This window comes from Chelonia mydas, chromosome 1 (assembly GCF_015237465.2).
Source record: "Chelonia mydas isolate rCheMyd1 chromosome 1, rCheMyd1.pri.v2, whole genome shotgun sequence".
Taxonomy (NCBI): Eukaryota; Metazoa; Chordata; order Testudines; family Cheloniidae; genus Chelonia; species Chelonia mydas.
The window spans coordinates 110,651,961-110,679,855 of record NC_057849.1 but is presented as its reverse complement, the minus strand read 5'-3'; the positions used below and the strand labels follow the sequence as shown (position 1 = coordinate 110,679,855).

At 42.7% G+C, this 27,895-nt stretch overlaps 1 protein-coding gene across 2 annotated transcripts in view; it reads left to right on the top strand.

Annotated features, from left to right (window-relative positions):
- Window positions 1-27,895, top strand: part of SH3RF3 (SH3 domain containing ring finger 3) — a 393,578-nt gene that overhangs the window by 311,929 nt on the left and 53,754 nt on the right. For both annotated transcript variants that reach the window (XM_037897489.2, XM_037897480.2), the window contains 2 exons: window positions 22,301-22,401; window positions 26,524-26,694. In XM_037897489.2, the coding sequence (XP_037753417.1) occupies window positions 22,301-22,401; window positions 26,524-26,694 (272 nt within the window). The remainder of the gene's footprint in view (window positions 1-22,300; window positions 22,402-26,523; window positions 26,695-27,895) is intronic.

The window sequence follows — 27,895 nt, the reverse complement described above, 5'->3', positions numbered from 1 at the left end:
ACTGGCAGGGATCTGATAAGCCAGGGACAGGAGCCAAACTCACAAGTGATGTGGATAATGTGTATGTTAGACTCGCACATCCTTACAGCTACGTGTAGCCACTCCCTCAATGTGTAAGAGAGTCTCACTTGTTGTAATTTACAAGTCGAGGAGCTGGAAGATGTAAGCTGACATAGCCTCCACCTTACTCTAACATGTACCTTCTTACACCATCTTCCACGTTCTGGATGTGTAGGTTACAGTTTAGCTTCCCTTTAAGCATCAATAGAGTAAGTAGGGCTGAGGGAGTCTGAGTGTAAGGGAGGATCAAATTTGTAGCTGCATTTCCCCTTCACCTGCCCACTCCAGAACCTTGTAAATTCTGCCCACTCTGTTCCATTCTAGGCTGAAGAATGGAGATGAGACTATGGCCCACACAATGCAGTACTGTGCCAAAATATGTAGTTATGCCATGATAAATTGTGACAGCTCCATCAGTAAAATAACACTAAGTACTAAACATGGATCAGGGACCTTAACATATCAGATAAATCACACAAATTTTAGTTAATGTAGAAATGACTTTCCAGAGAGGTCACAGTTTATCATTTTTTTTGAATTAATTGAATTAATCAAAAAGAAATTCACACACACACCATTAAAATAATATGAAGGTTTGTCCTGAACTAATAACCCAGGAAATTAAAACTTAAACACAATGACCGTCCTTAACCTACCCCTTTTTGAGTAGAATTTGTCTGTAAAATTCCACCCTGCTGAAAAATCACTGCAGTACTTAGGTACAATGGGTGAGAGCAAGAAATACTTTTAGCCTTAAAAGTGACTGAAAATCTTTTCTAACAAAATGTTGTTTGTTTCCAAATCATTAAGGGCCAGATTGCAATGCGCTTATTCACACTAATATCCTACTCCACCAGTATTCCATTTGACTTGTTTGCGACTATGGTGGAATAAGGTACTGTTCACTGTGAATAAAGGGATCGTAATCTAGCCCTGTGATGTGGACACAGTGCAATCAGTGTGTGTACTTAGAGGCACAATCAGTGCTGTGGTACAGTGCAGCCATGCAAGTGTTGTAGAGGATATACCCGAGACACATTGATGATATTTTTATCCTCTGGACAGACAACCTAACCTCCCTCATAGATTTCTACCACAACTTCAATCACCACCCAGCCATTAAACTCTCTCTAGAACACTCCTGCACCAGCATCAGCTTCCTGGACACCACAATGGAATCAGCTTCAACAATGGAACCCTAAAAACAACTATACACAAGAAACCCACAGATCACCACACATCTGTTACCTACAGCCAGGCACTCAGATACCACAAAATACGCTCTGAGGAGAAAGTCTGGGATACACGCCTTAAAAGACTTAAAACTGCCTTCACCAAACAAGAATGCTTCACCAAAAAAGGAGATCTCATCATGGAATGGGCCACCCAAATACCCCAAGAGAACTTGCTTCAATACGATGGGGGGAGGGGAAACCGTTGACTGCACATCCTTAGTTGTCACCTGCCACCCCACACTGGAACCCATACAGGGTATCATTAAACAATTTCAACCCATACCCGATGGGGACCTCATCCTGAAAGAAATATTTCCCGGAACCCCCTCTCTGCCCTTTACGCAACCCCCCACCCCCCAAGCTCATCATCAGAAGCAAGCTCCTCACAGAACAGGCCACACCAACTCAAAGTTGCATCACATCCTGCCAGAACAAAAGATTCAAAACCTCCAGACATCTCTCCACTGCAACAATGATCAGTACCCCCAAGAACACACCTTTCAAGATCCATAGGTTCTACACATGCCTACCATACAACATGTGGTGTACCTCATCCAATGCACTAAATGCCCCAATAACAACTATGTGGATGAAACCAGACAATCACTATGCTCTCTAATGAAATCACCCAACAAAATGATAAAAAAGACAAAACCACCTATCACCTAGGGGCGAACACTTTTCACAAAACAGTCACTCCATATCTGATCTCTCAGTCCTCATCCTCAAAGGAAATCTGTACAACACCTTCAAAATACAGGCCTGGGAGTTCAAATTCATTACTTTGCTAGACACTAAAAGTCATGGTCTTAATAAAGACACTGGATTTAAGGCTTATTCCAACAATCTGCAACCTACTAATCCCCCTTTTTTGTCCTATGATTGCAGGGGTGTTAGCTGGCCACTTCTCCTTGAATTGTCACTTAGAATAAGTGCTAACTACTTATGCTAAACAGTCTATTCCACCTTGTATTTAATTGTGACACTCTGGGTATGTCTACCCTGCAGTTAAACAGCTGTGGCTGGCCAGTGTCAGCTGACTCAGGTTCACGGGGGCTCGGGCCACAGGACTATTTAATTGCGGTGCAGATGTTCAGGCTTGGGTTGGAGCCTGGCTCTGGAACCCTCTGATGGGGGAGAGTCCCAGTGACCAGGCCCCAGCCTGAGCCCAAATGTCTATACCTCAATCAAACAACCCCGTAGCCCAAGTCCTGCAAGCCTGAGTCAGCTGACGAGGGCCAGCCACGGATGTTTAATTGCAATGTAGCCATATCCTCTGAATAGCTTTCCCAGACTTGAAGAAGAGCTCTGTGTAGTTCAAAACCTTGTCTCTTTCACCAACAGAAGTTCATCCAATAAAAGGTTACTTCACCCACCTTGTCTTTATACTAGGGTTGATATTTAGTTCACTGCAATATTTTTCTTTACCTTTTCACAGCATTGCATATACTTTTTAACACATACTTACCCACAAATATAAAGCACTGCTGTATTATAAAAATATTTTAAAAAACAGTATTATAAAAATGACCTTTACATTTCACTAATACCAAAATGTTGTGGCTTTTTGTTGATTTAAACCAGACCCTTCATGTTGTTTTGACATGGTTTTTGTTCGTCTGTAAGTTGCTACATTATTATAAGCCACTCATTGTCCAGAAAGGCACAGATTATACCTGTTCAACAGCGATATGTATCGGGACAAAATCAGAGTATGACATCACATACAATAAAAGCATTTCTACATACCATTTAACTAACAATTGAAGACTGCAAGCTTTACTAACTTGTTCATTGTTATACAAGTGGTACCAATTCAGCTGCTTCCCACTAGCTAATACTTTGTGTATAGGTTTCTTATACTGTTTTGAATTCATTTGGAAATGAGTGGTGGCCTTTCATTTACTAAAAACTTAGAGATGCTTGGAGGTAAAATTATGAGCTTCAAACCACAGCAGCTGGAAAAAAATAACACAAACACAGCACATATTAGAAAACAATAATAGCTGGAAACAAAGCATTTCTGCTGCAAAAAGCATTGCTTTGATCTCCATTTCATTTGCTTTCAAGAGAATTTGCATGTAGTATGCTTGATTCCTGCATGCTGCATGTACACCATTAAACATAAGAACTGCCATTGAAAAGGTAATGGTGGCTGTCCATCATGCAGAGTGTTCTGACATGCTTGTGAAATGAATTTTTATTGAAAATGTAGTAATGCTGCAGGCCTGTGATAAAACTGAAGTTGAATAGGTAACTGGTGCAGAGGAGCTGTCCATAACTGAGATGCCCTGGACAGCTGACGAAGTCTCATGGCACACTGATTGTGCTTAAGCCTCAGATGTTTCATCTTCCTTCCATTTTCACCCATTATGAATTATTCTTCCCTGCTTTTGGAAAGGTCATAGGTCAGCCCTGCTCCAGGTCCCCTGATTTTTGACAGAAAATGCATCTCATGAATAATGAAGCATGGCTTTGTGCACACTAGCATAGCGTCTGAGTGAGGAGGAAAGGTTGCGAGAGCAGTGTATCTGTATTTTGAACACTTCTTACCTTGTATGGGAAATCCATTTGTAATTCTTTGTGTGAAAGAGCAGGTATTCTAACTGCGGGCCACGCATTCTGGACAGGCCAAGAAGAATGAGTCTTGGCACATACTCTTAAACCTAAAACTGTGACAGTATTTGAAAACAAAAGAATCCCCTTGAAATGACTGTCTCTGTATAAATCATTTGCAAGTGTTGAATTTTAGCTGAGAAAATGTAAACATAGAGCACTTTTAAAGCTGCAAACTGTTGAGTCTGACAGGTAATATGGGAGAGCTGACTGTGGGAAGCATATGGATTATATTTAAAATCAGAGTTGGGCCAAGAGCAGAACCTTGAATCTTAACCTTGAATTTGTGTGTGAGGGAGGGCAAGACTGGGGAAGGGAAATTCAACCCTCTCCCCAGTTTTGGTTTGAGGTCAAATCCAAAACTGTATAGAACCTACTACCCGGTTCAGCTGTGAACAGAGACTGACCAGAACAGTTTTCCTGAGATTTTGCCTAAAGATAACTGAAATTTCACAAGAACAACTGATCTCATGAGAATTCCACCATTCTAGATGACAGAAATCAGGTGATATCAATTGGAGCAAAAAATTGGAGAGAGCATGAGAGTTTTTGTCATAGTTTAATCTGAATTCACCCTTAGCCTTTATATACCATGAAACCATAGGCTAAAAATATCTGGAACTGGAGCCAAAAACTGCCTTCTCAGCCCATCTCTATTTAAAGTACATCATCAACAAATCTTGTGACTTCTTGCTTGTCTTAAAGCACAAAGTTTTATGGGGGTTTGCACACACATGCACATGTATGTGCTGTATTATCAAAGTATATTTTTTTAAAATACCAACAGAATTTAAAAGGCTTGTTAGCATGCGCTATACTCCCTGGAGTACTACATTTTCTCTTTGAAGCTTTTGCAATCTAAAGATGTGTTATTTGACTGATTCTCTAGGCTTGTTATATAAGCTAATCAGAACCCAATACAAAGCAGTCATCCTAAAGAAATGACCGGTTTAAGTAGTTATTATACTCCTTTCATCCTATATGTTTAGCATCAGTATAGTTTGAAAGATTTTTCAAGAAGCCAAAAACTTAGTTGTATACTCTAGCTAGCTAAAAAAGCATATGCTTTATGAAATATTTGAGTTTTATTGTACTGTGCAGAAATCTCATTCCTGCAAAACTAGCAAAATAAAACAAATAAAAGATCGTTTTTTCCCAGGTTCTCAACAGGGTAGAAACCCCAAAACCTTTTACCACTGGAATCATTTTGTGCGGATTAATCTTGGTGATTTATGTTACCTGCCAATCAGCTTCTGATATTGGAGAATCAGGAGCATATAAATATGCAAGCTAGGGGCTACATATTACAATGGACCAGAACATCCTGTCCTTCCACCATATAATATGTGTATGCACAATGTTTTAGGAAAAACAATCTACTCTTTTCTTATTGTTTGTTTATGTAATATTTATATTGCAGTAGCACTTAGAGGCCCCAGGAGTGATTAAATGTCCCCTTGTGCCAGACACTGGACAGATACATATTCCTTGAATAACATTCAGGGGAGACTAGAACACTAGTGCTAACTGCTGAAAGGGGTACTTTGAAATAGAAATGGGGGGATGTGCAGAAAACTGATTAAAATGTACTGTAGATCTTATAGGGAATGGCTCTAAACAATTCATTTTAGAGGCCTAGGAAATTTCATACCAGAATGGCCAGCAATGTATCCTGCATTTAGTCTATGGACAGAGTTCCCGTTGATGTTAATGCATAGTGTGTTCATGGATGAAGTTGACAAAAATAGGTTCTTCTGAACCCAAAGCTGTCTTTAGAATAAGGTGTAGCAGTAAGTGGAGGCTAACTGGCCTTGTTTACATGAATTCTCCACCTATGATCAGCTTCATTATTCACATTTATGGAATAGGGATGTGGGAGGCGGGGGTGTCCCATTTTGAACCAAAGCCAACTTGGTGCGAGAATATGCGGACCTAGTGCTCAGCTGTACCCCCACCCATGCACTGCCTTTGGGGGCTTAAGTGCCTAAAGTCTGTAATTTGTGGGCTACATAAGGCACTAAGTAAATGATAATTAAATAATATCAGCTACAGTATTTGTAGAAGACAGGTAGTAGGTGGCATTTGCCCAGCTGCAGCTGTAATTATTTGTGTATGTTTGTTTTTACACCTATACCATTATAAAAGAAAAAGTCTTTTTTTTCTGGAACTGGTAACATCCTTTTAGCTCCCACTTTGGTAATTAACATTTCATGAGGCCACTTGATCTTGCTAGAAAATTTTTCGTCAATAATCAGTAGCACTGTCGTGCATCAAGTGCATTATTATTAAGTGCGTTATTTCTAGGAACATTAAGGCCTACGGTGATTGCCAGAGTCATTGTTTTATGGAGTCAGTGAATTAGAGAAATGAGTAGCATGAATCTCAAGGACCATTAGCCTGTTTTCTAGCTGGAATATTTCAGGAGGATGGTGTATTAATGTGTGTGTTGAATATCTGAGTGTTTCTCCCTTATTATACAGAAGTAAAAAGAAGCCTTGGAAATAAGATGTAAAGATGCGTTCAAAAACATTAAAAGACATTTTCCTTTGAATTAATGAATGTGGCAAATGCCCTGCGGTGAGACTGTGCTGGATTTGCTTTGAAGTCAGAATCAAGATTTCTGGTTGATTTTATTGACGATAACATTTTTCTGCAAAGGCTGCAACTTGCAAAACTTCTGTACTCTGTCCCTAGTTTTATCACTGTCTTCATAATTCTCATGCCCCACCAAGAGACTCTTATTCCCCGAAGGCATAAAGTTTTCTAAAATTTAACCATCAAAAACAGCATTAAAGTAATAGTGAAGATCTGACTTAAACGTAAAAAAGACAGAGAAAAGAGAATTCAGGATGGAAAACTTGCCTGCCAGTTGTCATGCTGTTGGAAGGGAGTGGAAGGGAAAGCACCAGGAAAATAGGTTTGGGATGAAGTTTCTGCCCTGATTGATGGTCTTTACTTGGTCTCTGTGGGCTTGTCAGCCCTTCAGTATTAGTTTAATGTAACTTTTTGTAATTTTAGTAGCTTTCAAAATATATACATCTATACAGGAATGGACACAAAAGGCAACACGTCTCTAGTGTATTATTTACTCAGGAGTTCAAGCTGTGAACTGTAATATAAATGTCATTAAATATATATTCAGATGCCCTTTGTTTGACGCTGATGTAGGTCTTTTGTAAATATTACTTTCTATTCAATGGATAAAGAGAGATATAATGACCCTTCAGATACACATGTACAGTTCCCACTCACTTTTGTGGGCGTCACTTATTCATACCTGATGGCAGATTCTGACCCTAAGAATGGCCAATCATCTGGAATGTTCCATTTTGTCAGGTAGATGTGGATTTATAATATCTTAACCTCCAAATTTCATATTAGGCTATAACCATTTGCAATGTCATTACATATTTAGGCATCTAAAAAGGACACCAAGAATGCTTCTTTTCTGCCACATTGGAGGGCCAGACAGTGGGACTGTTCATTCCCTTGCCATAGAGGATTTCTCTGTCGTCAGAGTTGGATTAAGGCAATCCAAGACCCCAGCCACACTTGCACATGGAACCCCCTTCCTTGTCCATGGCTCCACTTCTCCTTTTTTGCACTTGTTGCAGGCTGAGGAAATGGGATTGGTGTGGGTGCCCCTGCTGACACTAGCAGAGCATAGCTGTGAAGGGGTAGCAGCTGCGAGAGCTACATACATTCCACTTCACAGTGTTGTCAGCAGGGGATTGACCAGACCAGTGGCTTTCAGATTTAATAGCCCATGAATATGAAAGGGACAGTTCACACACCTCAAAACTGTTGTTTCAGGCTGTCTGTAGCGTCAGGTAGGTATCTCTGCATTGATTACAACTGCTTTATGTTTTCAAGGTTTTCTGTGCAACCACAAGAGCTAGAAATGTGTTTTGTTTTCTAATGAAAACTGAAATGGTGACATCATCCCACAACTCCAGGAGTCAGAGCTCCTAGGCACGGGCTATAGTACCTATGTCCCAGTCCAGTCCTGTCTGTACACTGCAGTGTGGTGCAGAAGAAAGGTGGGCATGTTGGGGCCATTGGATCTGCCCACATGGAAATCCAAGAGCCAAACTCAGCAATGTCAGCTGTCCCTCTACTCCAGTTCCCCAGATTAACCAAGCACAAGATGTCTACATGGGTGAGAAGGCCTTGAACCATGTGCTGTGACTGAGAATTCCTTTGCTCAGCCTCTCTCTGCCTGTGTGTATCTTTCTCATTGCAGTCTTCCTACTATTTTTCAGGGTTTAGACCTACAGTAGCACAGAGGGTGCTACTAATAGAGCACAATGAGCCACCCACAGGTGTGCAGCATCAAAGATGTTCTTCAGCACCCAGTTGTGCAGTCTCCTTTCTAATCTGCTGGCCAGCTGTACATTACTTCAGAAGAATCAGCTGTCATTTAAAAGAAAATAACTATTTGCTATTTCACAGCTTTTTGTTAAATACAGCAAACATGGGGCATTAGTTGGCTCAGAGAATGGGTTATAGGAAAGGAAGTCCCTTAATTCTAGATTGCGAGTTTAAAGACCGTATAGGGTGCTAGTCATCTTCAAGCTGTTTAGTGGCTTATCAGTTTTGGTATGGGTTAGTGATCTCAGTCCAGTTTCTAGGAGCAGCCTCCAGATCAGAACACTACTACCACTGTTTCAATAAATAGCTTCCCAATAGGGGGCATTATAGTGTGATTATGTATGGGGTCACTGGAAACATTCTGGAATAGCAACATGTCTCTGGAAAGCCGAAGGTGCCACGTACTGGCCAAACATGGTATCAGAGACTATCAGAGACATGATGTGGAGTTGTGATACATGTGGGGAAATGCAGGCCAATCAGGAAAAAGAGACAATGAAAATAAATAGCATTCCCAACAGTCCTTGGAGCCAAGTAGGAATGGGCCATTTCATAGCAAACCATACAAACTATCTCATTACTGTAGACTACTATTCAGCCTTCTGGAAATTGGATGAACTGGCAGATGATAGGGCTCAGATTTTCCTAGATGCGATAGCTGATGGATTTCTTCATCAAGTAGTTGCTGAACCGACTAGAGGGGATGCCATTTTAGATTTGGTTTTGGTGAGTAGTGAGGACCTCATAGAAGAAATGGTTGTAGGGGACAACCTTGGTTCAAGCGATCATGAGCTAATTCAGTTCAAACTGAATGGAAGGATAAACAAAAATAAATCTAAAATAAGCCTGCATCCCAAGAAAGGGGAAAAAATTCATAGGCAGGAGTTGTAGACCAAGCTGGATGAGCAAGCATCTCAGAGAGGTGATTAAGAAAAAGCAGAAAGCATACAGGGAGTGGAAGATGGGAGGGATCAGCAAAGAAAGCTTATTGAGGCCAGAACATGTAGGGATAAAGTGAGACAGGCTAAAAGTCAAGTAGAGTTGGACCTTGCAAAGAGAATTAAAACCAATAGTAAAAGGTTCTATAGCCATATAAATAAGAAGAAAACAAACAAAGAAAGAAGAAGTGGGACCGCTAAACACTGAGGATGGAGTGGAGGTTAAGGATAATCTAGGCATGGCCCAATATCTAAACAAATACTTTGCCTCAGTCTTTAATAAGACTAATGAAGATCTTAGGGATAATGGTAACATGACAAATGGGAATGAGGATATGGAGGCAGATATTACCATTTCTGAGGTAGAAGCAAAACTCGAACAGCTTAATGGGACTAAATCGGGGGGCTCAGATAATCTTCATCCAAGAATATTAAAGGAATTGGCACATAAAATTGCAAGCCCATTAGCAAGAATTTTGTAATGAATCTATAAACTCAGGGGTTGTACCATATGAGTGGAGAATTGCTAACATAGTTCCTATTTTTAAGAAAGGAAAAAAAAGTGATCCGGGTAACTACAGGCCTGTTAGTTTGACATCTGTAGTATGCAAGGTCTTGGAAAAAAAATTGAAGGAGAAAGTAGTTAAGGACATTGAGATCAATGGTAAATGGGATAAAATACAACATAGTTTTACAAAAGGTAGATCGTGCCAAACCAATCTGATCTCCTTCTTTGAGAAAGTAACAGATTTTTTAGACAAAGGAAATGCAGTGGATCTAATTTACCTAGATTTCAGTAAGGCATTTGATACCGTGCCACATGGGGAATTATTAGTTAAATTGGAAAAGATGGGGATCAATATGAAAATTGAAAAGTGGATAAGGAATTGGTTAAAAGGGAGACTACAGCGGGTCATACTGAAAGGTGAACTTTCAGACTGGAGGGAGGTTACCAGTGGAGTTCCTCAGGGATCGGTTTTGGGACCAATCTTATTTAATCTTTTTATTATTGACCTCGGCACAAAAAGTGGGAGTGTGTTAATAAAGTTTGTGGATGATACAAAGCTGGGAGGTATTGCCAATTTAGAGAAGGACCGGATATCATACAGGAGGATCTGGATGACCTTGTAAACTGGAGTAATAGCAATAGGATGAAATTTAATAATGAGAAGTGTAAGGTTTAGGGGTTAATAACAAGAATTTTAGTTATAAGGTGGGGATGCATCACTTGGAAGTAACAGAGGAGGAGAAGGACCTTGGAGTATTGGTTGACCACAGGATGACTATGTGGTATGGCCGTGAAAAAAGCTAATGTGGTCTTCGGATGCATCGGGCGAGCTATTTCCAGTAGAGATAAGGAGGTGTTAGTACCGTTATACAAGGCACTGGTGAGACCGCATCTGGAATACTGTCTGCAGTTCTGGTCTCCCATGTTGAAGAAGGATGAATTCAAACTTGAACAGGTACAGAGAAGGGCTACTAGGATGATCCGAGGAATGGAAAACCTGTCTTATGAAAGGAGACTCAAGGAGCTTGGCTTGTTTAGCCTAACCAAAAGAAGGCTGAGGGGAGATATGATTGCTCTCTATAAATATATCAGAGGGATAAATGCCGGAGAGGGAGAGGAATTATATAAGCTCAGTACCAATGTGGACTCAAGAACAAATAGATATAAACTGGCCATCGGGAAGTTTAGACTTGAAATTAGATGACAGTTTCTAACCATCAGAGGAGTGAAGTTCTGGAATAGCCTTCCAAGGGAAGCAGTGGGGGCAAAAGACCTGTCTGGCTTCAAGATTAAACTCGATAAGTTTATGGAGGAGATGGTATGATGGGATAACATGATTTTGGCAATTAATTGATCTTTAACTATTCATGGTAAATAGGCCCGATGGGATGTTAGATGGGGTAGAATCTGAGTTACTACAGAGAATTCTTTCTTGGGTATCTGGCTGGTGAATCTTGCCCACATGCTCAGGGTTCAGCTGATCACCATATTTGGGGTCGGGAAGGAATTTTCCTCCAGGGCAGATTGGAAGAGACCCTGGGGGGTTTTCACCTTCCTTTGTAGCATGGGGCACGGGTCACTTGCTGGAGAATTCTCTGCACCTTGAAGTCTTTAAACCATGATTTGAGGACTTCAATAGCTCAGACATAGGTGAGAGGTTTATTGCAGGAATGGGTGGGTGAGATTCTGTGGCCTGCATTGTGCAGGAGGTCAGACTAGATGATCATAATGGTCCCTTCTGACCTTAATATCTATGAGTCTATGAGACACTACCTCAGCAGCCATCATAGGCAAAGCAGTGAAGCATTTCATGGTATCCTAAACTGTATAGCTTCAGACAATGGACTCAAGTTCACTTGCAGTGAGTTTGGGCAATTTATCCAGAAATGGGAATTTAGTCACATGACATCATTATCATACCACAGCCGGCCAAAGAAAAAAGCTGAACCGGCAGTTAAAATTGCTAAGACTTTTTAAAAGAGAGCTGCAAAAGCAAAGAAAATATATGGCAGGCCATTCTTAAATGGAGAAGCCCCTCCCAGAAGTCATTCACAGCAGCCTGGTACAATGTTTGATGTCAAGACTCATGCATACTTTGGTGCCTATAGCCCCAACAACCAGGAGGAGAAGGAGTTATGAACAAAAAAGAAGACACACATGCAAAAGCCAAATCCTGCTATAACTGCGAAGATAAAGACCACTCAGAACTACAACTGGGAGGTCCTGAGAGGATCAAATTATTTCCTCAGAACAAATCATGCACTTGGAAGCAAGCTACCGGTGTTGGACAGGTAAAGATAAATCCTCATTCACATCATGCAGCAGTAGATGGACATATATTTTACTGAAACTGCAAATACATTCATCCACTGCATATGCCAGACAAAAACATGAATGCAGAGGATGATATACACACTTTGCTGAGACTTGATCAGCAGTACCCAGAAGGCACATAGGCAGACGAGTGACCGGTAGATACTGAAATAGACTCACAAAACTCTACACCACCAGAACTACCAAGACAGTCTCCTATCATCACAAGACAGACTTGCGCTTGCTCTAACATTCTATAGTGTGCAAGTGACCTTGAAAGCTTTTAGTTAAACAGTAATATATGCCTTAAGATGAATCAACATATATGTACAAATAACATTTCTACTTTTCTCACTTACCAAATTACATGAATATTTTATTATCTGTTAAAAGACATCTGGAATTTTTGGAAAATCTATGCAGAATATTTGTGAACTGCACAAACTCTGCGTCATGTAAACCAGGCTGTGGCTATCATGATGCATGACCTACAGTTTCTCCATAAACTGTAGATATATATCCATTTGTGTGGTGGGCAACCTGCGTCCCGCACCCTGCACCCAAACTCCCTCCCAGAGCCCGACCCCCACACCCCCTCCTTCATCCCAACCCCCTGCTCTAATCAAAGTATCTCACTTTGTCATTTACTTCCTATTACTTATAATATAGGAGGAGGATGAAGAAAAAAAGAATGAAAAAAGCGGGGGGAGACAAGAGAGAATGTTCTTTTTCTTGGTTGGGTCCCCCGAAAATGAAGCTGCGCGCAGGGCCCCACTAACCCTAAATCTGCCACTGCAACAGGCTACATAAAAAGCTGTAGCAAAATCAGTACAAACTAAAATTTCATAAAGACAATTACTTGCTTATACTGTTCTATATACTACACACTGAAATGGAAGTACAATATTTACATTCCAATTGATTTATAATTATATGGCAAAAATGAGACAGTAAGCAGTTTTTCAGTAATAGTGTGCTGTGACACTTTTGTATTTTTATGTCTGATTTTGTAATCCAGTAGTTTTTAAGTGAGGTGAAACTTGGGGGTACACAAGACAAATCAGACTCCTAACGGGGGTACAGTAGTCTGGAAAGGTTGAGAACCACTGCTTTACACAACTCTACCAAGACTCCTCAGTTAAGACCTGTTGTTACAGCTCTTATCATCTCTTGAGCAGGGATTGCCAGTCATGATTAATCGTGCCAGACAGAGCTGTGGCTTTTTGATGTAAATAAATTGGGATTCTGATAAGATTCTAAACCCATTTGCATTCGTGACCTTCAACTCTGAACACAGATCTCAAAACTTTTTAAAAAGCTAGTGCACTAGTTCACATGCAGTGTCCCAGTGTTATAGCATTTACCTGTCTCTCTGGTATCCCAGCAGCCCACTCTGTTTTTCAGGGAAAGATTAATTAGCTAACAGCACTGATTTTTGAAATTGGCTGCATTACCTTTAGCAATGCCCCTCAACAACTGTCACCAGAAAACATGTATGCCCACCTCTGCATATAATATAATTTGTTTATTTACTAGATATAATATAGAAGTGGATAAACATAAGAATTTGGTTAATTTTTTATGTATTTGTTGCCAGCGTATAGACTACCAAGGATTTCAAGGGAGACAAAGCCTAGCCAATTATTTCAAGGTCCAGTTTTTTCCTTCCTCCCGATTTTCCTCAGCCCAATCCCATACTGTTTTGGAATACCTGTGTGGCTCGTACCTTCTTGGAGGATAATGCTCAGTTTCAAATGAGATATCTAAGGCCTAGTTTTCAAAGGTGCTGAGCTCCCCGACTTCCCACTGTCAGTCTTGTGAGCTGCTCCTGCTCCTGCGCTGCTACACTGACCTCATTTCCCCATGATGGCAGTCAAATAAATTGCTGACGGAAGTTTTAAGCTTAGAATGTGAGCCTGAAGGAAGTATTTATAATTTCTGTCACGCTTCACAACATATATAGTGTGACTAAACCGTGCATTTGAAACATCCCACAGTACCTTAGGAGGGGGAGATTCTTAGTACTACTACTTTGTCTGAGTTCCTGTAGCTTGAGTAAGTGGCTTCACTACTTACCATTGGACACATTCTTCTGTGAATGATGGTCCCTATCTCTATTTCACACGTAGGTACGCATGCGCCTGAGTCTGGAAATTATTCAAAGCTGTGTCTGTTGGCCTGTGCATGTGCCATAGATCTCCTTGTGCTCCCAACCAAGGGTACAAGAGGCAGTGTGGTTCGATGCCTCTCCAGTTCCTTCTTACCGCCGCATGGCCTGAGTCAGAATTGTGTCCTCCTTCAGTTCACTGTACAATGTGTAAAGACGTTTGTGAACAGTTATACTTCTTAGCTAAATAGTTAGTTAAAGTTCATAGTATAGTTAGTATAGAATGTTTTCTTTCTCCCCAAGACTGTGCTCAGAGTCCTGGGATTCAAGAATTTCATCTCTTGCCCTCACTTCTTCTCCATCAGCGACAAACATCAGCACTACCTCAACTGTCTGGGTGAAGCTCATATCTCTGCAAAGTTCAGTATCTGTTGCTTTCAAACCAGAATTTGAGAAGCCTGGGAACTTTGCCTGAGAAAGCACCTGATGGAGAAAACTATGAGGCCCCTCTCCGATCCAGGCCAGGGATGGCCCCCTCCCCCATACACTGGCCTCAACTAACGAGCACATGCCCTCCAAGCACATGCTTAGGAGCAGAGCCACCAGTGCCTTAGCACAAGGACTCATCATCCACGGCTTCCCATGAGAGTAGCGGACACTCTCATGGGCGTAAGGACAGATCACCATCAAGGACTATCCATAAGAGACGTGCTCCCTCCCTGAGCCTGTCCAAGTTGGGTAAGATGTCACATTTGGAACCTAAGGAACTGGCTCCACTGAAGACCCCCAGGTTGGAGGGCAAAGCACGTAAAAAGAAAGATCTGCCGGTTCTGTTGGTCACCTCAGTACCGAAGGGTAAGGACCGACGTTGGCCGGTTCCATCTGTGAGTGCTGATCCAGACCCATTGTCAGTACCTCCTTGTTCATCTGAGGACCGTCTGGCTGCCATAGATGCACCGAGTGCATCAAACATGACTGCTGGAACCAGTCAGACACCAGGGTGTATGGAGATTTATATAACACCGGAGGATATATTCCTCCCTTATCCACAGTCTCCACTTCTTTCTGGCCTGGGTCTTCTGAGAGATGTTATTACTCTGGAGGAGTAGCCTATGTAGATATCCCAGGAACCATCCCACCTCCAGCCATATGGCAGGTGTATTCTGGTATCAACAGCCCTGCTGCTATCAGAGGAGCAGTTTTCAGGCTCACATGAGTCAAAGGTGATAGCTGCTCCAGTATTTCTGCAGAGACAGTTGGGCCCTGACACACAGTCAAGGAGTCATGCTCGCTATTCCTTCGAATACAACCCTCCCAGGGACCGCTGGTACTGATTCCCTTAGGGTCCCCCATAACTGATCAGTCCCTCTTTCTGGCCTTATTGGGGTCTGTGGGATCCTTAAGGCAGGCATCCAGGCTCTTCTCAAGAGTCATATCCTCTCACCAGTCTTCCTCCTCCATTGGTGTACAAGGAGGAAGAGGTGGACCCAGATCCACAGGGACTGACGGTTCTAATGGGTGTCTCCTCATCATCCCCAGATGAAGCGGACACTCCTTCCTCACCATCTTTGCCAGATTACCATTGGCAGTACCAGGAGCTACTGCAAAGAGTTGCCAGTGACCTCCAGAGTCCACTAGAGGAGATCCAGGACCCTCAACACTGGCTCTTGGATATCTTGCCACCTCGGAGACCGAATAAGGAGGCCCCACTTGATCAATGAGGCCATACTAGAACCAGCCAGAGTGGTGTGACATGCTCCAGCATCTTGTGCCTCTGCACCGAAAAGAACCGAGAAGAACTATTTTGTTCTTGCTAAGGGAGTTGAATTTTTGTTCTCTAACCCTCCCCCCGACTCGCTGGTGGTAGAGGCGGCTACAGAATGGGCTCTGTCACACTATCAGAGGGCTACACTATCAGATAAGGGCTTGAAGAAATTGGACTTCAGGGGGAGGAAGATGATCTCCATAGGCCTGCCATTTTGTGTCACTAATTACCAACCGCTCTCAGCGAAATTCGATTTTAACAGCTATTCCAGGCTTGCAGATTTCATAGACAAGCTTCCCATGGAGGACAGAGCCCAATTTCAGTCCCTTTTCATTGAGGGAAGAAAGCTAGTGGCAAAAGTAGCTCCCCAGGCCACAGTGGATGCAGCGGACACAGCTTCTATAAGTCTGGCCACTGGCTTAGTCATGAGGAGGAACTCTTGGCTGCAGTCGTCAAGGATTCCTAGGAAGGTTCAGAACACCATCCAGGAATGAATTCCTCCATGCTTTAAAGGACTCAACATTGACTCTGGATTCTCTGGGGATTTATACTCCAGCCCTCAGGAAGAAACACCAGAGACAGTCCTACAGACCGAAGCCACCCCATCCTCATACACCTTATTACCAGCGCCCAGCCAAGCCTTTGTGCAAACCTCAGAGGGTTCAGTAGCTTTGCTTCTTGACCCCTCTACTGTCAGCCTCTACTCACTCCCAACCATTGGGCAAGGGCTATTTTTGACATACTGGTGGAGACCCCCCTATCACCTCTGATGCCACCCACCTCTTCCCCCGTCACCGTTGGGGGCCATTTCACACTCTTTGCCCACCACTGGAGGAAGATCACTATGGATGGTTGGGTTTTGGAGATTATCCATTATGGATACTCCATAGAGTTTTCCTCCTTCCCTCCACACAAACTCCTGTCCCAGTCCCCCTTTGAGGACCAGTCTCACAAGGTGAATCTTCAATAGGAAGTGGAATCCCTTTTACACCAAGGGGCAATAGAATGTGACCTGCCTCAGTATCTTGCGGGGGGGAGGGGGTGTTTCTAATCCCTCTATTCCTAATTCCCCAAAAAGATGGAGACCTATCCTGGACCTTCGGCAACTTGACATCTTTATTCAGAAGCTAAAATTTGGGATTTTTACGTTGCCATCAGTAAGGGATGTGGTTCACAGCTCTTGACATGAAGGATGCGTGTCTCCACCCATCACACAGGAAGTTCCTGAGTTTTATGGTAGACCAGGAACACTTCCAGTTTCAAGTCCTCCTCCTTTGGCTAGTAATGGTACGCAGAGTATTTATAAAAATACTCTCTGTGGTAGCAGCACAGATGAGATATCATGGTGGGTGATCACTTCAGTCCTCTCACCCCTCTTGGAGTGGGGTGCTCATGTGAACAAGCACACTGCTAAGGGTACTTGGACCTCGCAAGAGGCCAGACTACATATAAACGTCCTGGAACTAAGGGTGGCCTGCCTTGTGTTCAAGGCCTTCCTTCCGTTTATTCGCTTGCTCCATACAGATAATGATGGACAATATCACCACCGTGGTCTATATAAACAAACAGGGAGGAGCGAGATCTTGTCCCCTCTGCCTGGAGGCCATCAGACTCTGAAACTGGTGCATCAGCAACCACATCGCGATACAGGCTGTTTACCTTCCTGGTGTTCACAACTCCCTTGTACGCAGACTAAGCAAACGCTTTTTAGCTGACCACGAGTGGAAGGTCCATGATGTGGTCCTAAGTGAAATATTTACACAATGGGATACACCACTGAGACTTTTTTGTGTCCCAAACAAAAAGTTTCCCCTATATTGTTCCAGAGGAGCCACGGGTCACAGCTCCCAAGGTGATGCTCTTCTGCTGTCCGGGATGAGTGACCTTAGATATGCCTTTCCTCCCATTCCTCTGCTTCCACAGGTCATAGGGAAGATATGTCGCAACAAAGTCTAAATCATTCTCTTAGCATGCTACTGGCCCAGACATTCATGGAACTTCTAAGGATGTCTTCCCACCAGGGGAGTAGAGTAACTTAAATCTCTTACCGGTATGCAGGGCTGCCGGACCCCTGGGCAAGATGCAGGAGGCCTGACTCTGGGCCCCGGAAGGGGCAGGACCTCAGGCGGAAGGGGCAGGGCCAGTGGCGCTAGAACAATTTTTAGGGTGGGGGTGCTGAGCTGCGCCCCCCCCCCCCCCGCTCCTGTCCATGCCCCTCACCGCCCCAGGTTCGGACCACAGCTGGGGGTGGCTGCAGAGCTCCATGGCCAGGACCCCGGGCACCAGCAGGGCCCCCTGCAGACTGGCAGATGGGACCCTGGCATGGGGCCATGCTCATCGCAAAGCCTGGGGGTGCTGCAGCACCCCCCGCACCTCTACTTTTCCCATGCCTATGGGCAGGCCTGGGGGCCAGCCTGCCCCAGCCAGCCCTTTAGCGCTGCCCAACCTGCGCCACCCGGGGCTCCATCGGCGATTCAAAGGGCCCGAGGCTCCAGCCACCGCTGCCCTACTTTTTAAATCGCCGGGCCCCTGGGTAGCTGCCCCTTTCCCTGCCATGCCCCTATCAGCAGCCCTGCTAGTACAGTCCTTAAAGCGCTGCCATGGCAGCACTTTAACGTCAGCTGTGTACCAGTGGCTACTTTCTTACTGCTACACCATACCGGCCCGTACCGGCCCACTTTCACCTCTGCTTCCCATCCCCCCTGTCATAAATATAAAGGGAAGGGTAACCACCTTTCTGTATACAGTGCTATAAAATCCCTCCTGGCCAGAGGCAAAATCCTGTTACCTGTAAAGGGTTAAGAAGCTAAGGTAACCCCGCTGACACCTGACCCAAAGGACCAATAAGGGGACAAGATACTTTCAAATCTTGGGGGGTGGGGGGAAGGCTTTTGTTTGTGCTCTTTGTTTATGTGGTTGTTCTCTCTTGGGACTGAGAGAGGCCAGACAGAAATCCATCTTTTCCAACCCATCCTAATCCAAGTCTCCAATATTGTAACCAGTATAGGTAAGCCAGGCAGGGCGGATTAGTTTATCTTTTGTTTTATGTGAATCTTCCCTGTGTTAAGAGGGAGGTTTATTCCTGTTTTCCGTAACTTTAAGGTTTTGCCCAGAGGGGGATTCTCTGTGTTTTGAATCTGAATACCCTGTAAAGTGTTTTCCATCCTGATTTTACAGATTTTACAGATTCTTTTACTTTTTCTTTAATTAAAATTCTTCTTTTAAGAATCTGATTGATTTTTCATTGTTCTTAAGATCCAAGGGTTTGGGTCTGTGTTCACCTGTACAAATTGGTGAGGATTATTATCAAGCCTTCCCCAGGAAAGGGGGTGTAGGGCTTGGAGGGATATTTTGGGGGAAGACGTCTCCAAGAGGTCTCTTTCCCTGTTCTTTGTTTAAAACGCTTGGTGGTGGCAGCATACTGTTCAAGGCCAAGGCAAAGTTTGTACCTTGGGAAGTTTTTAACCTAAGCTGGTAAGAATAAGCTTAGGGGGTCTTTCATGCAGGTCCCCACATCTGTACCCTAGAGTTCAGAGTGGGGAAGGAACCCTGACACCCCCCAGTCAGTATCTGCCCATTCCCAAACCTTTTAATCTAGGAGCAGGAGAAATCAAGCACCACAATCCGGGCTCACTTTACCTCATGGCCCACTTTACTCATCCAGCTACTGTACGGTTTATGAAAGGCCTTACGAGGCTCCTCCCACCAGTGATCAAACGTACATCTCAATGGGACCTTAATCTCATCCTGTTGATGCTCACAGGTCCACCTTTTGAATCGATGGCAACATGTTCCATGACCTACTTGTCCATAAAGGTGGTGTTCTTAGTGTCTATTGCTTCGGCCAGGAAGGTCAGCAAGCTTGGAACCATTATGGCGGACCCTCTGTAAACGGTTTTTCACAAAGAAAAGGTGTATCTTCGACTACACCTCAAGTTCCTCCCCAAGATTGTTTCTAAGCTCCACATCAATCAAAGTATACGCTTAGCTGTATTTTTCCCGAAACCCCACACTTCCACTGAAGACAAGAGACTTCACTCCCTCGATGTTCGGCATGCCCTTGTGTTCTACCTGCAAAGAACCAAACCCATTAGAAAATCACCGAGACTTTTTATTGCAACAGCGATAGAGTGAGAGAGAGAGATCTCGCGGTCAAGCCATGTCCTCCCAGAGGATTTCTAAGTGGCTCTTGGGATGCATCCTTGAGTACTATAAGTAGCAAAAATCTCTCCTCTGGGCATGGTGGAGTCACAGCTCACTCCATGCAAGTACAAGCTGCCTCCATGGCATCCCTATATGATGTTCTGCTGCAGAACATGTGCAAGGCAGACACCTGGAGTTCTGTCCACACATTCCTGACACACTATGGTTTAGTTGGCTATCGATGTAGTAGTGGGCTCTGCAGTGTCATAGATATCTTTGCTACCAACTTCCTCACACCCAGCTCCAATCTGAGCACTGCTTGCCAATCTCCCACGTGTGGAATACATGTCACTCAAAGAAGAAATGGAGGTTACTTACTATAACTGTAAATTCTTTGAAATGTGTGGTCTTATCTGTATTCTACTATACCTGCCCTCCTTCCCCTCTGTTTTGGATCCTGTGGGATTGTGGTAAGAGAAGGAATCAGAGAGGTTTCAATCCGTACTGACTCTCATACCCTTGGTCAGGGGCACAAGTTGATTTATGGTGCATGTGCAGGCCAGCAGACACATGGCGCCTGCTGCACATGTGTACCCATGTGTGGAATACAAAGAGGGACAGCACATCTCAAAGAACCAGTAAGTAACCTCCATATATTGGCAGCCTCTAAAAGTACACAGCCAAATTCTTCCCACAGATATGCACCCATGGTTTCAAATGACTTCAATATGAACTCAGAATCAGTCCATATGGTGTATTTCACAGATGTTAATGCTTCAGTATTTGGTTCTTTGGACCTTAGAGTTGCCTGAATTTAGTTTGGTGATGCTTTTTTGATCCTGAGAGGTGCTGAGGGACCAGAGCTTTTGGCTACAATTAGCATTGTGGGCACTCAGTAACTCTCCGGGTCAGGCCTTTAATGAAGTTAAAAATGTAGTTACTAGATTTATGCAGATGCCAGGTCCATTGAAGGGCACATCCTGCAGTACTTTGAGGGAGCTTTTGTAAGACCCCGTTCATCATGAGGTATCTTGAACACACTGTGGCATCAAAAGTTGATCTGCCTCCTTACAACTTTAGGGCAGTGAACTCTCCAGTTAAAATGATACCTACTTCTTATAGAGCACTTTTCATCAGTAGATCTCAAAGCACTTAACAAAGGATGTGTAACAGGCATGGCCCTCTGCTCCTGTCTTCTCCTACAATTGGCTCTCACATCTCTGGTTTGTAAACACCAACATTGTTTGTGTTCTCTCATCTATCACCCCTGCACAGTCCTGTGCAGCAACTCTGTTTACAGTGATATGCAAACATTTTGCCAGAGAAAAGAGAACTCCCTTTATCCTTGCCTTGTTAGCCTTTCCCACTCTCTCTCATTCCTTTTTCTTGCACTTCCTTCCTGGGCACCTTTCAACTCTTCCAGTTAATGGGTTAACTAGCTCCTTGGCTCCCCCAGATCATACTTATCTAGTAATTAGCTCCAGCTTCCCTCAGTCAGGCCCTTCTCTGGGAAAACTAATTTGACTTGCAGTGACCATAGTGCTGGTCCAGAGCACTCTGTTGCAGGAGGCCAGTATCATTATCCCCATTTTACAGGTGGGGAAACTGAGGCACATAGCTGACTTGCCTAGGGTCACCCAGCAGGCTAGTGACAGAGCAAGGAATAGAACCAAGGTCTCTTGAATCTTAGCCCAGTTCTATATATACTCAGCCACACTGATGCCCCTGTTTTCACTTGTACTGCCATCTGTCTCCATTCTTTAAGGAGATAAAGGTTCATGATCATAAAAAACAATATTCAAATAAGATCACATCAGTGAGTGAAAATTATCTGTTTTTCGAAAAATATATGAAAATTAACCAAAGTATTAAGGAAAAGAAAATGAGCTAGTAGAAAAATGTTCTTATCAAATTAGACACCATTACAGGGGACATAAATATTGAACTGGTTTTATAAACTAGCCAAGTGGATTTGCTTTCTAAATGTTTTAAGGTTCATATGCAAGTTACAGCTGAACTATTCTGACATGCCTGTGGAAATGCTATTAACAAGCTACTGTCCTTTGTGCCTGAAAAGTATTCTTGGAATTTCTGAGGCTAAAAGACCATGCTGTCATACAATATCAGTAAGGTGGCAAATCTGAGAAATAGGCTTTGCTTAGAAACTCACAAAGGATGTATTTACCCTCTATTTTAGGAAATGATGTATTTCACTTCTTGTGTATCTTATTTTTATGTTTTCAGGACTCCTCCTCAATTGGAACAGCTACAGTGGCTGGACCCAGAACAAGTGCAATAATTGGAGATCAGGGGACACCGACAAAGGTCCAGCTCCCCCTCAATATGTAAGCGGCCAGTTCATCTTAATCACACTCAGGCATTTTGCAAATCACTTGTGGTTTTGATTTTGTTTTTTATTTGAAAGAGTAGTTCTCATAGCAGTAGCTCTTTGAATACAGTTATCTCAATCTCAATCCTTCTGCTGAACAGTGAAAGGCCAGGTCACCTTTCTTTACATAGTCCTTTTTTTAGCTTCCAGAATATTTATTACAGCTATATGAATCATTGCAAATATTTATTACAGCTATATGAATCTATCTGCTAGAGAAAGCCTGCTCCCTTAAATTAAAGGCTTTAGGAAGGCACACTCCCATACATTGGAACAACTGAGTCAATCATCGTTCAGATGAACTATGTTTAACCATAAAAACAGTCCAATCACATTCTTCAGTACAATAACCAAAGACATCAAATGGAACATTTTAAGTGCAAGAGTATCTTGAGTGTATAAATACTAGGTGAAAGAACAGTAGGTTGATTAGGTAGGGTATAAGAGCAATAGAATCCATTATAATAATTCTCTTCTAGACCAGTGAATATGTTGGGTACCTATGTCATTAAACTTCTGAACCCCTTCTTCTAATAAAATATATGAAAACCCAACTGAACCTAAACATACATATGTTTGTGTGTATAATATCCTAAAACAGTAGCTGAAATTCACACACACGCATACATGTAAAATGAGATGTCAGATCTGCTTTAAACGGAATAGGAAATTCAAAACCATGAAAACTAGCCCTTAGTAAACCCATTCTGCCACAATTCGGTACTAAAGCTTAGAGGGTACAAAACATCATTCATTGTTCTGAGATTCTGATGAGAGAATTGTATCATTACTCTGCAGCCACTCTGTGGAGCCTGTGTGATATTAATGTGATGGGGCAAATCCTCCTCCTACCTTTTCAGATGCTTAGGGTCCAGGTGGAGTTCTGCTCTGCAAGGGAAGATTCCTTTACATATTGATAAAATCAGTGCTCAAGTCCTTCAAAAAAAAAAAAAAGTTCCAGAACACATGATTTCAACAACAAGAGTACCTTAGAACAGGTCGAATCACTGGCTGGAGGTGCCGGTATACAGTTACCAGTAGTACCAGAATCGTAGTTAGAGGCTGTCTCATGCTCTGAAGCATGAGAATTTATATCCCTTCCAAACATTGTTTGTTTTTTAAAAAACCCTTACTAATGTAACTCCAGACATTCTTGCTGTCCATGTGTATGTGTAATCCTTTTATGAATCCTGCCAGCTTTTGGCATCAGTGCCAAACAAAGTGCAGGAACAGCTTTCCGGAGCATTCCAGCACGACTCACGTGCGGGATAAAAAGGGTAAGTAGGTCTAAGACAGTCTAATTTACACTAAGTTGTACCACCACTTTACACATGGCTTCTGAATTGGGCCCATAATATAAAGACCTAAACAAGTACTAATCAGAGATGAGTCATGCTTCTTGGTCCCAAGCTGTGCAGCCCCTACACTCTCCATTGTATCCTAACAGAGCACTGTGTTGAGGGATGAGCACTGAGACATGTAGCCCTCTTTCATGTCAGGCAGATGCATTTCAGTGTTCTTCATTTCATATTGTGACAGACCCAGACCAGTGGGGTACAGGAGTCTGGTAGAAGGCAAATATATTGGCCACTGGATGAACAGTTTTCTGTTCCCTGAGTGACCAGAGCAGGGGCTGCCCTAGAGCAATCAGGAACCTGCCAGAACCAATCAAGACACCTGGAGCCAATTAAGAACTTTCTAGATTAAATTATGGCAAGCAGGCTAATCAGGACACCTGGTTTAAAAAGGACCTCCCATCAGTTAGTGAAGGGGAGGGGGTTGCCAGGAGCAGGGAGTGAGAAGGTGTGCTGCTGGAGGAGTGAAGAGTTCAAGCGTGATCAAGGTTCAGGAAGAAGATCCTGCAGTGAGGATAAAGAAGGTGCTGGGGGGAAGGCAATGGGGAAGTAGTCCAGGGAGTTGTAGCTGTCACACAGCTGATACAGGGAACATGTGGACAGCTGCTATCCACAGGGCCCTGGGCTGGAACCTGGTGTAGAGCGTGGGCCTGGGTTCCCCCTCCTCCATCCCCCCAACTCCTGATCAGACACAAGAGGAGTTGAACTGGTCTGTGAGAAACACCAGAAGGGAAGGTCTAAATTGGAAAGGGATCTGCCCTGTCCCCAACCCACTAGGTGGGACACAGAGACTGCAGGGATTGTTCTCCGTTTTCCCCCATGCTGGCCAGTGATGAGGTTAGCTGAGTGGACGGCAGGTTTGAGCCACTAGCAAGAGTGGCCAAACTGAGGGCTGCTGTGAATCTCTGAGGCAAACAAATCCAGCAATAAGCGCAGGACCCACTGAGGCAGAGGAGGAACTCTGTCACAATATGCAGTCTCATGTTTTCTTTCAGGTGAGCACCAATAGAGCTGATCATTGCTACCTAATTATACAGACAGAACAAAAAATATGCAGAACGGTTTCTCCTGTCTGTTGACTAATGAAATATAAGTATATCACATGCACATGGTAAATGGAGCCAAGTACATCAACCTAAACGTGCCCAGAGGCGCTGTTATCAAATATTTTGTATTCTACTCATTACTGTTGTTTATTTACTGGCTGCAAAATAAAAATCTACTGGTAACATAAAGGAATAGAATAGGAAAAACTAATAGGATTTATTCTTCAATTATATTTCCTAAAAAGCAGAAGTAAAAAGCCAAGCATCATTTTTATTGGTTGCAGGTCTACAGTCACTGTGGTTATAGTTTTCATTATTTCTTTGTTTCTCTGCTACTAGGTATGCACTGAACCCCTTCTAACCTTTCCTCAATATGAGGGTATTCTGCTACACTTTGTAGGGTAAATGCAGTTTTCACAGCCTTCACCCATTTGTTCTAGTCCTTCTGTACTGCCTTCAAAGCAAAACTCCGGAATGAGCAATCATAAACAGGGATGATTGGAAATCTCCTTTTGTATTGGTGGCAAGGAGATAGTGTCAAAAAACTTGATTTTTATAAGATAGAAGGTGCTGCAGGGTGGTTGTTCTTGTTATTTTTTTCTTAATAGGCTTCCTAGCTATCCCCCAAAGTACAAGCAATCATTCTGAATTTTCAACAAGCATCTCCCCAAACACTGGAACTAATTTTAGCAGCTATAAGTTGTCGTATTTCATAGCATGAGTCTTGTCCCTGAAGTAATGAAGCAAGAACATAAGAGAGATGAAAGGAAAGATCATAAACAAAGGGAATAAATAAAAGTATTATTAAATATATAAAAAGTTATGGATATTGAGACCAAGATTAAGTTGTGCAATTGAGATAAAGACTAAGGTTATAAGCATACTGCATACAAAAAGCATACTGCATACAAAGAACTCAACTCTGAGGCCTTGCTATGGAGAAACTCCCATTGATTTTAATGGGAGTGTTGCCTGAGTAAGGATGCCATGGTTTGGCCCTAAGACAGTTGTTAAAAGAGTATCATCATATTCACACACAGAGAAATGCAGGAATTCTCATATTGGACCACGCCAGTGGTCCATCTAGTCCAGTATCCTGTTTCTGGCGTGGGTAATACAAGATGAAGAAACCCTATAGCAGGCATTTGTGAAATAACCTGCTCAAAAGAAAAGTTTCTTCCTGACCCCTATAGTTAGAGGCTGGATCATGCTCTGAACCATACAAATTTATATCCTCTCCAGACATTTGGCTTTTTAAAAATCCTTAATATTGTAACTCTGGACATTCTTGCTACCCATATGTATATCTAAGCCTTTTCTGAATCCTGCTAAAGTCTTAGCTTCAGTGCTACTTTGTGGCAGTGACTTCAACTGGCTAATTGTACATTGTGTGAGAAAGTATTTCTGTGTCAGTTTTAAAGTTGCTACCTTTTAATAAAATAAACTATCCCCTTTGTTCTCATATTGTGAGCGAGGATGAATAGCAGTATTTGATCAACCAGCTCTGTGCCATTCATTATTATGTATACCTCAATTATGTCCCCTCTTTAGTCATTGTTTCTGAGCAGCATGTGTGTCACAGGGCTTTCCTGCACTGTTCGACTGAAATAAGAACCTGAGCGTCACTTGTTTTGGCATCATCTGTTTGCTCAGCATGTGTGTAACTTCTCCCTGCAGCTACTTAGCTCTGTATGCATACAAGCCTCAGAAGAATGATGAGCTGGAGCTGCGTAAAGGTGAAATGTATCGGGTCATTGAGAAGTGTCAGGATGGCTGGTTCAAGGGGACATCTCTGAGAACGGGAATGTCTGGAGTCTTTCCAGGCAACTACGTGACTCCTGTTTCCAGGTGAGGACCATTGGCCAGAGGTCATTAGATAGCTCTGAATAGAAGCAGGGGTTCCTACTTATAAAGAAAAACGAAAAATGGGGAGATTTAGTTTTAAATTACACTCTCTTCCCCAAAAGCATCTTTGGTATCTTGGTTTGTTGATTTTGATTTTAGAATCACTCACACTTTCAAAAAACATTATTAATTGTTTAAAATTACTACATTTACAGTTTATCTGGATTGCTTATCCCATTATTTTAAAGAACCTATGAGCTATGGAGTCCACATCCAAAAAAAGGAACTAAAGGAGTTTTTACAATAGAGATGAGAAAAATAAGGAGAGATTGTAGTTTGTTTTTCAACACCTCATCATTTGTATTTTGGTTTTGTAAAACCAAAACTGCAGGGTCACTTGAATTGAGGTTCAATTTTATCAGAAACCCCCAAAGTTCAGAGGTGGAAGGTGAGTTTGATAAATTATTCTGTTTCAGCCATCTGTGTTTCAGAAATAGAATGAAGTGAGAAGAAACACAGTTTTGGATTTTGCAAAATTTCATTGGTCAGAGTTTTGTTTGGCAAAACCAAAACAAAGGTTGTTTCTGACAGCATTTTATAGAAAACTAAAGACAAGCATAAATTGTAAAGAGAAACATAAATAAATGAAGGGTGTCAAACCAAAACCAAACCAGAGAACCATTTCAAACTGGTATACTTGAACCAGAACTGAACTGAAACAATAATTTTATCAGGTTTCAGAGTAACAGCCATGTTAGTCTGTATTCGCAAAAAGAAAAGGAGTACTTGTGGCACCTTAGAGACTAACCAGTTTATTTAATTTTATCCTACTTACTTAACCTGAATTGGAACTGAACTAAAAAAAAAATTGGGCTACTGGGTTAAAGGTTCCGCATTTTTAAGCTCAATATTCTAAAAAAACTACTGTGACCATATTTTCATTATAAAACAAGAAAACAAAATAAATAGACATGTGACTGGTTGTAGAAAGTATACAGTAGAACCTCAGAGCAGTCAGTGGTGGATTAGCCACTGGGCCAACGGGGCCCGTGCCCAGGCGCCTCGGCCAATTGGGGGGCCTCTGGAAAAATGGGCACACCCCGACTTGCTCTGCCCGCCCACAGCAAGACCCCGCGCTCTGACCCCGCTCCCCAGCAGGAGCACTGGGTGGGCAGGGGAAGCCCCCGTGCCCTGATCTAGCTCC